The sequence below is a fragment of the Papio anubis genome, chromosome 3 (genome assembly GCF_008728515.1).
Source record: "Papio anubis isolate 15944 chromosome 3, Panubis1.0, whole genome shotgun sequence".
NCBI classification, from domain to species: Eukaryota; Metazoa; Chordata; class Mammalia; order Primates; family Cercopithecidae; genus Papio; species Papio anubis.
The window spans coordinates 89,263,510-89,276,593 of NC_044978.1; the positions used below are offsets into that span (position 1 = coordinate 89,263,510).

The following is a 13,084-nucleotide window of genomic DNA, read 5'->3' on the forward strand; positions in this document are numbered from 1 at the left end:
TTTGCAAATGGACTTTAAGCCATGTTCATTTACATATGAAGGGGCTTTAATATTTAATTTCCACTCTAATAGGGTGAAGTGCATTGAACTAGGAGAGGCATAGCAGTTAGTCAGTGTAGGAGAAAATTCTGTTCAAATATCCAAGTCAAGTCACTCTTTCTGGAGTGCTCACTTGATTCTACCACTTATGTAAGTCCACTATGGAACTGGATTAAAGTTTGAAGAGAACATCACAAATATTTGACAAATGCAAATTCAATTGTCCCTAAACTAACTCTTCATGATTTATCAAAGAACGTACAGCTTTTGCATAGAATCTGATGGAATTAAAAACCATAAAAGGGTTTTATTAAATATAAATAATAATTATTAAATACTTATACTATGCTAAGAATCATTCCAAATGTCCTATGTGCCTAATTTCACTCAATCTTCACAATAAGTCATAAAAGTATGAGCTACGACCACCAAATCAGTTTCGTAAGATGATGAAACTGAAGCTCAGAGAGATTATATAACTTGCCTGAGGAGACACGCAGAGCCGGCAAATGGCAGAGGCTGGAGTTGAAACTTAGAATTCGTGTGTTTACTCATTATACCATAATTATTCTCAGGCTCAATGTAGTCACCATGGAAACCTCTAGGGCATGTGAACTACTGTGCTCTCTTGTGGGCAAGAGTTGACACGTATAAATCAAAGTTTGAAGAAATGGATTCTTTAGGAGGCAGCTTGAGGAAAGGAGATGTGAGTTTTTGCTTCCCCATTTCTAACCAGGCCTCAGTTTCTTCATTTATAAAGGAAAAATGCAAAAGTCCCTGAGCTCCCTTTCAACTCTAACATCCTGTAAATCTAGTTAAGCAGACAGGCCCAAATAAGGGGAAAAAAACATCGAGAAGCTTAGTTACCAAATGCTTGTACTGCTTCCTGTAAATGTACAATATTCATTTGAAATACTTTGTTCCTGCTGTCATTTGATCTTACCTCTCATTTTCCCTTTCTTTCAGTTTCTCATTCAAACTTTAACTTTTATTTTACCTTGTTATACTTAGATAGGCTGTTTGATATCCTTGCCGGAGAGACATGACTAAGATGAACCTGAATATTTGGGGGGATGTTTTCTTGTCAGCCTTTTTATGTTTTAAAATTTCCTCTAGTATAATTTCTGAAATAGCAATTAGTGTAAATAAAATGGGAATAACAATAAATACAAAGGCAGAGGTTAAAGTTGATTCACACCCTTTAGAACAATAGGTTGACTTCATGTACCAAACACATTATTATAGACTTTAAAGAAGAGATAAAGAAGAAACTGAGGGATAGGACTAAGACACGTGTTATAGCCCGACCATATCCTACAATCATTCTATTATATTATTGTGGCAAGACTTCTTCTAAATTCATTTAAGGCCACACTGTGCCATGGCAGCAATGTATTGCAGTGCCACTGTGGGACGAGTTTCAAGAGATAGCAAGGTGCGTGGAAAGCATCTATGCTTCAGGACCAGGTTAGCCCAGATTCCAATATCAGCTCTGAATTCTTCTAAATCCATTTAAGGCCATGCTGTACCATGGCAACAATCTATTGCTACTGTGGGACCAGTTTCAGAAGATAGCAAGGTGCATGGAAAGCATCTATGCTTTAGAACCAGATTAGCCCAGATTCCAATCTCAGCCCTAATGTTTACCAGCAGTAAAAACTGGGGCAAGTAACTTATAACCTCTGAGTTTTCATTTCCTCATCTGCAAATAGACCGTTGTATGCATTATTGTGGGTGGTTGAGATGAAATAAGTTGATGTAGGTGAATGCCTGGAAACTAGCAAACACTAAAAATGTTGGCCTTAATTCCCTTCTCAGCTGCTTTTTCCTTTTTCAAACAAAACTCATCTATCAACTGAGAACATTTTGTATTTTTGGCAAACATAAACTAAAGAAGTTTGGCAAAATTCTAAGCTGTCACTAGTTGTTTTCTGAAGAATCACCCAGTTCTCAAATTAAAATTAATTTTAACCGCATTATTTAAAAATGCCACCTGGGTAGTGTCACAAAATTAAATAATAATAGCAGTAGCAGTTGTCAAAAGATTGGGAATCCCCATATCAAAACAAAAAGAGAAATGGAGATTTGACATTTACAAAAAAAATAAGATGACATCTTTAACACTGAGAACCAATTATTATAAAGGATAAGCACAAACATAGAACTTAACTTGTATTATACTTTTGCATGCCAGTTAGGTGATTACAGTCACAACACAATATAATAAATTGTACATGGCAATTTCATGTTAAGAATTATTGAAATATAAACAAAAGGTAATGGTAAAAGTAATTTTTTGTTCTAATCATATTTAGACATTTAAGCATAAAGATAAATGCCATCCACATTTTCAAGACTATATATATGAAACTTAGCTAATTATAAGAGGATATGACAAAATTAATAATAGACCAAACATATTTATACTAATAAAAAAGTTTCTCAAATTTTCAAATCTATTTGAGTTTAGTTTAGAGTTCGTGCACAGACATGAATATGTTTTATTTGATATCCTACTATTAAGACAGAAAAACTCCAACCTGCCTGCCCACTGAGGTGGAGCCTTAGGAAGTCCGTGCCCTTTGCAGCGGGGAGGAGCCTGGCCCTTCCTCTTCCTGTGAGGAACATAGAATTCAAACTGTTCGGCAGGCAGCGCTCTAGCAGGGATCCTGGCTAGGCCCTCTTTTCTTTCTTTTCATCCAATAAAACCCTGCTTCACTCACCCTTCAAACCATCTGCAAGCCTAAATTTTTGTGTCTGTGGGATGGAGAGGGACCCAATCTTTAGCTGAACTAAGGAAAAGTACTGCAACACTATCACAAATGAAAGGCAAATTCTGAATTTAATCATCACTGAGCATACATGCAACACAAAACATCATTTCAAATTATGCTTTTATAAACTTTGAAAGTTAAAATTGTCACAAGTTTGCTAGTTTTGGTGTTGCCATAAAAAACTGCAATGCAGGCATTGGGAATGGGGCATCCGACATATTGTGGACATGATTAGTACTTATTTTTTCAGGTCCTGGGACACAGCAGGAAGCAAAGCTGACAAAAATCCCTTTCTTCATGGAGTTTCCAGACTAGTGTGGAAAAAGAAGTATTTTTTAAAAAATAAGTGAATTATATATGTCAGAAGGTAAAAGGGCCATTGAGAAAAATAAAGCAAGAGAGTACATTGTATATCTCTATCATGTACTCAGGAAATTATTAGGTTTTGACAATTGGAAGTATCTTAAGAGTGTTTATGAGTATTGATAAAAAGAAATTAGAGTGAACAGAAACTTTAACGGAGATTAGAGAGATGAAATAGAGATTATGACAAGGGAAAGGGAAATTATCATAACATACTCTTAAAGTTGGCAAGAGGCTTAGATGTTGCTTAGGAAATCCTTGCTTTTCAGATTAGCAAACAGAAATCCTAAAAGTGTAAAGAGTAGGGAATAGGAAAAAAAAGATATCTTAAAATAGCATTAATCCCCTTAGGTCAACACTTTTATCTATTTTGAGTGCAAAGATTTTCTAACGACCCAGAATCAAATATTCTGGGTTTCACTCTACTGAAGGCATTATATATAACTGCAAGGCAAAAGTGTAAAGTTTTGGTTATTTGGATATCATTTATGTTGCCCTCAAAGGTAGATAAATGTATTATAAGAAAGTCTCTCTTTAATAAACTTGCCCTCTAGGCCCTGCAGGGTGAGGCTGGGCCTGCATTGGGTCTGACTGACAGGAGTGGCCTGAAATATCCAATTCTAGTCCTTCTCATTCCGGTAATCTGAAGTTGAGAGCCCTGGGAGGGGCTTGTCCATTGTGTGGACAAATGCTTTTCCTGGTGATGTTAATCAAACATAAACTATAAGAAGTATTCATACTTCATCTAATGATGAACATGAAATCATTAGCCTGAAGATCTGCTGATCACTGGGAGCCAATACTAGGAGCCCATGCTTAAAGGAACAAGAAGAAAAGGCCTATTTTTAGAAGGTGGCGTCTCAGGTTCCATTCACCATTCTTTATAGTCTGCAATGCTGACTCTGTAACCTCGAGGACTTTCTGGGCTTACAAGTCATCATGACTTGAACACATTATCTTGTTCCCAAGGCCTATTACTCCCAGAGGGGCAAGATTTGAACACTCATCTGTCATGGGTTTTGCCTGTTGTTCCTAGCCCTGATGGCTTTCCCTTCATCTGGCTGGGACAGATAAGAGGAATAAAGCTAGCGGACTCTAACTCAAGGGCAGGAAGCCAGCAAGTCAAGTGCATATCCATCAGCACCAGGGGCTGGAAGCAGGAATTCAAACAGCAGCAAATTCTTCATTGGGTAATGAGTAGAACAGAGGAGAGGCAGTGGAGAGGATAAAAATATTAGGCTCCTGAGTTATATTGTAATAAATAAAATGATAATTATAGTCAAGATAATAATATAGCAAGTTTGAGTTTTAGAGTAATTACTGTAGAAGTCTGGATTACAAATCCTTACAATCCCTAATGCATTAATCATAAGGCTTCTTTACTCAGAACAGTGTTAGTTACAAGGAAGCTTATCATTGTCCCAAATGCAATATCAAAACATCTTTATTTTGGAGCATCCTTAGGTGATCCTCTTGCCTAGTAATTGGATCAGTGCCAGAAGGTTCAACCAGAAAGCACTGCATTCACTTTGATCTTAAATGTTTTGAAATCTGCCAGTAGGCAGAATATGTATCTTTTCCCTAACTTGGAGTAGGTCAGGAAGGAGCACAGGGAATGATCAAAGAAGTTGAAAATAGAGCCTAGGAGAAGAGTTTAAAAGAAGGGAGCTGTCTTTGGTTGGAGGAAAAAGAGAAGGCAGAAAAATGGCAACTCTAGTGACTTCGAAGGCTACAAAGAGTTCTTACTTAGAGTTATCCATTTATTCATTTATTTATTCACCCAAAATGCCCTGCAATGGGCCAGGACCTGGCAGATATGAAAGACAAAAATTAGAGGTACACAAAACAAAGCCCTGGCTTTAAAAATCTCCTCTCCATTGCCTGTGACCAATAACTGAACAAAATCAAGTATAGAATTGGATGCAAGTAGGAAAGGAGACTGAAGTGAAGGGATTTGAGAAACTGAAATGCTTGCCAAGGCCAAGGTAGCAATGGAAATAAATATACCTCCACTGGCCATTTGTTCATGAGAACAACTGCTTGTTAAATGGTGAAGTAATTTTCAAGGTTGATTGGGAGAATATATACCAGAAGAAAGAAGGCAAAAAAGGTTATAACTTCAGTTTGTAGTTTAGATTATTCTGTCTTAGGCTTGGTGTAGTCAGTATAAAGCAGAGCAACGATTTTCCAGTTTTCCACTGTGCACTTTATGTATACTAGACACTGTCTGAGTCACATCAGAGACTATCCATGCCATATAAATAGCAGAAAAGACAGAAGCCAATGATGCCACCTCTTCCCACCACACTGAAGTTAACAGAAAGCCCACTGGCAAGTTTGCCAAGAAAACACATATGTTCAAACTCATGGTAACCGGTTGTGTTATTAAGTCTTGAGTTCCTCTTGTGCCACAGGTTCTTGGAATTTCCTAGTCTTTGATTAACTGAGATTTATCATTATTTAGGACAAAAGTGTTGTGATTCTATATCACAAATACAGGTATGATCTTTACTTCATTAAAATAATATAAATAAACAAGATATTCAATCTTAGATAATTCAAGTGCCAAGATAGACTGTTTTTTGTGTTTATTCTTTAAACACGAATTTTCTGCTTTAATTCTCTTACCATTCAAACAGGACAATTCAAGCTTTTCCAGCTATAATTAAGTCTAGCTTAAAATCTTATTTAAAAAACTGTGACAATAGAAACAGAATTTTATAACTCAGGAGAGCACTTCCTAGTCAATATTTTCAATATTCAGCGATCCCTGTGAACATTTAAGTGGGAATTTTCATTTTTTAAAATGCTTAAAATTTACTTCTGTGGGTCTCACTCATGTGCAAACTGCCCATACGTGAAATTATGGGTAATCAAAACGTCATTTTTACCTTTCTTCTTTTTGTGAGTATTGTGTATGTTATTTTTAAATGGACAGCCCATTTTAAAGAAATGCTTTTAATCAATCCATTAAGTAACACATTCTGAGAAAATATCTACTTTATACAAAGTACACTGTTTTCTCCTCAAGATAATGTTGAAATATAAATGACAACTATGACATTCTTTAACTGAAATCTGCCTTGTTTCTCCTCCATCCCGAAACAATATTTCATAGGTCAAATGTCTGCTCAAAGCTTACCTGTCTCGCTTCCAATCAAAGGCTGATTTGCAAAATGCTTGACAAAATCCTTCAAAGATGAGAATTCATTAAAGCCAAATTTAAATGAATATCCAGTATATTCAACATGAAAGTGTTTAACAGAATCTTTGGCCCTAAAAGGGAAAAATAAGTTATTAATGCTATTTAACAAATAAATACCTTGTTGAAGGGAAATATGATCTTAGATGTTAGCATCACTATTAACCCTTTCTAAGAGCTGAGAATTAGACAATCATTGAAACCACTGACAATTTTAAAGAGCATCACCAGTTTCTTTTGGCAGGGCGTGCTCTTTTCGACTTTTATTTATTTATTTATTATTTTGAGACAGAGTCTTGCTCTGTCGCCCAGGCTGGAGTGCAGTGGCATGATCTCAGCTCCCTGCAACCTCCGCCTCCTGGATTCAAGTGATTCTCTGGCCTCAGCCTCCTGAGTAGCTGGGATTAGAGGTGTCTGCCTTGATGTCCAGCTAATTTTTGCATATTTAGTAAAGACTGGGTTTTGCCATGTTGGCCCAGCTTGTCTTGAACTCCTGACCTCAGGTGATCCTCCCGCCTCGGCTTCCCAAAGAGCTGAGATTACAGGTGTTAGCCACCACGCCCTGCCTCAACTTTTTACTCTAATGGAAGACAAGAGACTGTTCTCCCTATCTACTCCTAGACTTACCAAAAGAGTCCTTGAACATTATGCTGCTAATGGGGCATGAGTTTAAGAAGGGCAGAGAATAGGAATGACAGAAATGACATATGACACCCTCACCACACTCTCCTCCATCTTGGGCTTTTCTCCCTTGCTTGTCTGGGAGTCAATCAGAATTCAGCTCTGTCGCTTGATTAGTTATGTGAGCCCAGCTCTTTTCCTCCCATGCATGTTCCACTGCCTACTGAATAAAATATCAAATTTCCTACGTTGTCATTTTCCACTTCATTTTTGAAATGAGCAGATTATTAAATTTTATATATATATATCTGCCTCCCCACTTTATTTGACCCCATTCTATCTTTCTAGCCTCACTTCCTGCTATTCCTCTCAGTGCAGCCCATGCTTCAATGTTAGCATGCATCAGAATCATCTGACGGGCTTGTGAGAACCCAGCTTGCTGCCACCTCCACCTCCACCCCTGCAGATTCAGATTTGGTAGATCCAAGGTGGGGCCTGAGACTGTGCATTCCTAGCATGTTCTTAGGTGACACACCTGGTCTGGGGACCACACCTTTAGAACTGCTGCCCTAGTCCAACTGGACCTACTGCTCTTCAACGAGTTTCCACTTCTGTCCCTTAGTTCACACTGTTCCTTTTTCCTGAAACAGTCTTTCTCTTTGTCTCTGCTGGTAGAAATCCCAGCCACTCATTAAGTTGCAGTTCAAGTACCACCTCCTCTGTCAAGTATTACATGATAATTCCAGCTTAAAGTTAATTGCTTTTTCTCTTCTGAACCACCTAAACACTTATCTTGCTTTCTTGTATGTTATTTCTCAACCTCTACTTTGTAGTATGTTACTTGTATGTGGTCTTTTTGGCTCTGTGAGGCTATAATTCCCCAAAATAAGGTATTTGAATCTTCTACAGCAGGGGTCCCCCATCCTGGGACTGCAGACCAGGTACCTGTTAGGAACCAGGCCGCACAGCAGGAGGTGAGCAGTGAGTGAGCATTACCGCCTGAGCTCTGCCTCCTGTCAGATCAGGCATGAGAGTCTCAGGAGCCTGAACCCTATTGTGAACACATGTGAGGGATCTAGGCTGCACACTCCTCATGAGAATCTAATGCCTGATGATCTGAGGTGGAACAGTTTCATCCTGAACCCCCATTTCCCACAAAACCAGTCCCTGGTGCCAAAAAGGTTGGGGACCACTGTTCTACAGCACTTACCAAAGTGGCTGGTGCAGAATCAATGCTTTCAAATATTCATCAGTAAAAGAATGAACAAATAAGTGAATATTTGTTCATAAAACAAAAATAGTCATTCTCCTGAATTAGTCCATGGTTTTTGTCACCTCTGCTGGTCATTTTTTAAATATAAGCATTCTCTAGTGCTTGTAACGAAAATCAATAATTTATTATTTATGTATATGAAATATACCTCATTGATTTATAAAAAGCTTATTATCTAATTGCTCAGATGGGACATACATAGGTGAAAAGTTAATTAACTTTTCATTTTTGGAAGATTCATGCCAGGGGTCCCCATCCATCCCCCTGTCAGCCACACAGCAAGAAAATGAGTGATGGGTGAACTAGTGAAGCTTCATTTGTATTTATAGTTGCTCCCCATTGTTTGCATTCTCACTGAGCTCCACCTCCTGTCAGATCAGTAGAGGCAATAGATTCTCATAGGAGCGCAAACCCTGTTGTGAACTGCACATGCAAGCAATCTAGGCTGTGTGCCTCTGATGTTAATCTAATGCCTGACGAACTGTTACTGACTCCCATCACCCCCAGATGGGACAATCTAGTTTCAGGAAAACAAGCTCAGGGCTGCCACTGATACTGAATGATGGTGAGTTGTATAATTATTTCATTATACATTACAGTGTAATAATAACAGAAATAAAACACACAATAAATGTAATGCACTTGAATCATCCCAAAACCATCTGCTGCTGCCCCGGTCTGTGGAAAAATTGTCCCAGGTGCCAAAAATGTTGGGGACCTCTGGTGTATGCAATAAAGCATCTACAACTTAACCATTAGATGGACTTTTGACATTTGCTGTTGAGCAGAGAAAGCACAATTCTTGTTGCCACTCAAACAGAATTCCATCTTGGATTAATAAGTTTTTCATCTATGTTATTCAGAAAATGTATAAATAAAATATAACAGGGTGACATGTTAATGAATATGCTTTTTTCTCCTCTGTGACCCCTACTTACCCCATCACCCTCTACCTATTTCGCACACCCACTTCAAGTAGGCCTGTAGATTTTCACTGTTCCAGGAATGGGAGCTGTGGCAGGCAGCATTCTAAGATGACCCCAAGTCCCAGCCCGTGGAGTACACACTTTATGCCAATTATTCAATCCAAAACTAGTCTACATGCTACTGGGAAGGGATTTTGCAGGTCCTTAAAGTCCCAAGTCAGTTGATGTTAAGATATGGACATTATCTGAGTGGGCCTGAAACTAATCACATGAGCCCTGTGAAACAGAGAGTTTTCTCTGGCTGCTCATCGAAGAAAAAGTCAGGGAGGTGTTTTCTGGCTGGCATGCAAGAAAGCAAACACCGATGTGGTAAACAGCCATGGGGCCATGTGGCAAAGAACTGTGGGTGGCCTCTCGGAGTTGAGAATGCCCCTCTGGCTGACAGCTAAAAGGAAAATGAGGACCTCTGTTCTACAGCAGCAAGGGAATGGATGAAAAAGAATGAAGAGGAAAGGAGAAAATGAAGGAAAAAGACACTAAATGCCAGATCAGAGCCACAACCTTCTCCAACACCTTTATTTCAGCCTGGCAGGACCTGGACAGAGAATCCAGCCAGAAACTGAGATAATCAAGTTGTGTTACTTTAAGTCCCTAAGTTTTTGATAATTTGTTATGTAGCATAGAAAATGAATATAGAGGCAAGGCCCGGAGCCCAAAGACAGAGTGTGAATGCTGCTACTGAGTTAGTGACAAGTAGTGACCGTGCAGAGTGGGAAAGAAGTGAGAGAGCCTCTGAGGCCAGATTAGCTTGAGGGACTGCACTACGAAGGGAAGAGTGACTCTCCATGGGATATGGAAGTGCCATCAGAACGGTAACACAATAACAGTTTGAGCTTAATGGGTGGGTGGCTGAGGGAAATTTCATGGAGTCCTCACATCCCCTGCCTAATCCATGGAGAAGTGCCTAAGAACCCAAGAAAACTTGCTACATGTCAGTGGAAGGCAGAGTGTCAGATCCTGGCTGAGAACCAGCCACCTCCCCTGACTACCAGAAGCTCGGTCAGCCTCTCTGATCTGGGGTGCCAGCCAGGAAGAAGCGGGTGTGGGGTGGGGAGGACCTGAAAGGTCTGGACAACGATTGCAATTGCCTGGATGAACCTGGTGGGGACTGGATTAACTTTCTTACCATTTGGGAGAAATGGAGACTCAATAAGAAAAGTTAGCCCACTATAGGAAAAATTGTAAAGTTGCATATTACCTGCTTGAGGTTGTGACTATGAAAGCTGTACAGTCATAAATCCATTCTGCATTTACAGATAAATCAGGGAATGTGAAAAGGGCATTCAGCCAGGTGTCAGGAATCTGGATTCTGGCACTGTTTCCATTGTTGATTTTTGGGGTACCAGACATTCCACTGCTTTGGGTTTCAGATTCTTCAACAGCCCCATGAAAGGTTTGTATCAAATAATTCCTCATGTCTCCTCCAGCTCTAACAATTTTTTTCCTGCTAATGAATGGAGCAGGAATGTTTTTATACCTTTATCATTTAGAGTTTGGAATCCTTTAACTTGGTGGTCTAACAGGAATTGGGAAGTTTTGCTATCTGAGAGTTTGAGTGATGATAAAGTCAGTAAGTGACAGAGGAGCCCATGCTGAAGTCATAGAGCCCTGAAGCACCTTACCTAACGGAGAGAGAGTACAGCCCAGTGGTCTCATTGCTGTCCCGCAGAAGGTAGCTGCCGTCACACCCATTTGAGAGGAGAAGAGCTTCGGCAGCATGGCGCGTGAGGTTGCCGTGATACCACCTAGAAAAGAGGGAACAGCGCTTTCACTCAGGCCAAACCATGGCATGACTCCCCTGCACTGGCTTTTCCTCGCAAAGATTAGCTAGCAACATTCTTCAAGATAAGTAGCCCAGAGATTCAGCTCTCAACATCAGGACAAGGAAATTGCTGGGTGGGGTTGAAAGGAGAGCACGGAGTTGACTAGTAGTAGTGTGACATGGGTTGAATTGTGTCCTGAAGGTTCTTATGTTGAAGGGCTAACCTCCCAGTACCTCAAAATGTGACCTTGTTTGGAGACAGGGTCTTTACCAAGTTAAAATGAGGCCATGGCTGGGTGTGGTGGCTCACGCCTGTAATTCCAGCACTTTGGGAGGCCGAGGCAGGCAGATCACTTGAGGTCAGGGGTTTGAGACCAGCCTGGCCAACATGGTGACACCCCGTCTCCATTAAAAAACACAAAAATTAGCCTGACATGGTGGCAGGCACCTGTAATCCCAGCTACTCGGGAGGCTGAGGCAGGAGAATCGCTTGAACCTGGTGGACGGAGGTTGCAATGAGCCAAGATCATGCCATTGCACTCCAGCCTGGGCAACAGAGTGAAATTCCATCTCAAAAAAAAAAAAGAGGTCATTAGAGTGAACCCTAATTCAATATGACTGGTTTCCTCTTGTAAAAGGGAAAATCAGGAGACAGACTTGCCTATGGGGAGAACACCACATGAACATGACAGTCACTTGCAAGCCACGGGAAGAGACCTGGAATAGATTCTCCCTCATGACCCTTGGAAGGAACCAATCCTGTTGACACCTTGATTTCCAACTTTGAGCCTTCAGAACTATGAGGCAATGGATTTCTTATAGTCAGCTGCCCAGGCTGTGGTTCTTCGTTATAGCAGCCCTCACAAACTAATACAGTGTTGCTTTGTAATCAGAATTGGTTTAAAGTCCAAGTCAAAATAGGCTTTGACAAATTGCCTCTTCCTTTTTTCTTTTTTGTTTTCTCACACTCTTTTTCAAGTGTGGTACTTTTTCATGGCTTAACCTCTGAGCTATAATACTAAAGTCTATTGTCATGAGTGAAACGAAGCTGGATGGAAGCAATTATAGTATGAAATAAATGCCATCAAGTACTGTTTCAGCCTGACAAACATCTGAAGGGCTAGGGAATGCCACAAGGAGATTCAAATTGATCTTTGTGTTTTAGAAAAGGTAATATATATCTATGGTAAAAAAAAAAAAAAAAAGTCCAACTTGTCCAAAAGGAGACACAGCAAAACATGTTTTCCTCACCCTTGGCCCTCAGGCTCCCTGCTCCTTTCCTAGAGGACACCATGGTAACCATTTTCCTGTGCTTCCTCTTAAGAGATAGTCTACACATGGTGGGAGGATCACAAGGTCAGGAGATTGAGACTATCCTGGCTAACACAGTGAAACCCCATCTCTACTACAATTACCAAAAAATTAGCCAGGCATGGTGGCAGGTGCCTGTAGTCCCAGCTACTCAGGAGGCTGAGGCAGGAGAATGGCATGAACCCAGGAGGCGGAGCTTGCAGTGAGCCGAGATCGCGCCCCTGCACTCCAGCCTGGGTGACAGAGCGAGACTCCATCTCAAAAAAAAAAAAAAAAAAAAAAAGATTGTCTACGTATCTAGAGGCATTGGGTGTGTACCCCCACTCCTGATTCTACAAACATAAGAGCATTATTTATTCTTTTTATTTTCTAGGCATATTGCTCTGCACCATTTTTCTTTTCTCCAATGACAGGTCATTCACATTCTTTTAAACGATGTCATAGAGGCATGCAATGTGATGATTAGGATTGTGGCCCCGGGGGTTGCTTTGCCTGGATTCCAATCCAGTTGGTACCTCTTACTAGCTGTATGGCCTTGGACATGTTACTTAACCAATCTGAGCTTTGATTCTCATGTTTAAAATAGTATGACAAGGCCGGGCGCAGTGGCTCAAGCCTGTAATCCCAATACTTTGGGAGGCCGAGGTGGGCAGATCACAAGGTCAGGAGTTCGAGACCAGCCTGGCCAATATGGTGAAACCCCGTCTCCACTAAAAATACAAAAATTAGCCGGGAGTGGTGGCGGATGCCTGT

At 40.3% G+C, this 13,084-nt stretch overlaps 1 protein-coding gene across 3 annotated transcripts in view; it reads right to left on the bottom strand.

Moving 5' to 3' along the window:
• Positions 1-13,084, bottom strand: part of DAPP1 (dual adaptor of phosphotyrosine and 3-phosphoinositides 1) — a 53,657-nt gene that overhangs the window by 23,401 nt on the left and 17,172 nt on the right. For 2 of the 3 annotated variants that reach the window (XM_017958883.3, XM_017958884.3), the window contains exons 2-3: positions 10,881-11,003; positions 6,319-6,452 (exon numbers count right to left, since the gene is read on the bottom strand). In XM_017958883.3, the coding sequence (XP_017814372.1) occupies positions 6,319-6,452; positions 10,881-11,003 (257 nt within the window). The other variant, XM_009207247.4, reaches the window with a different exon arrangement.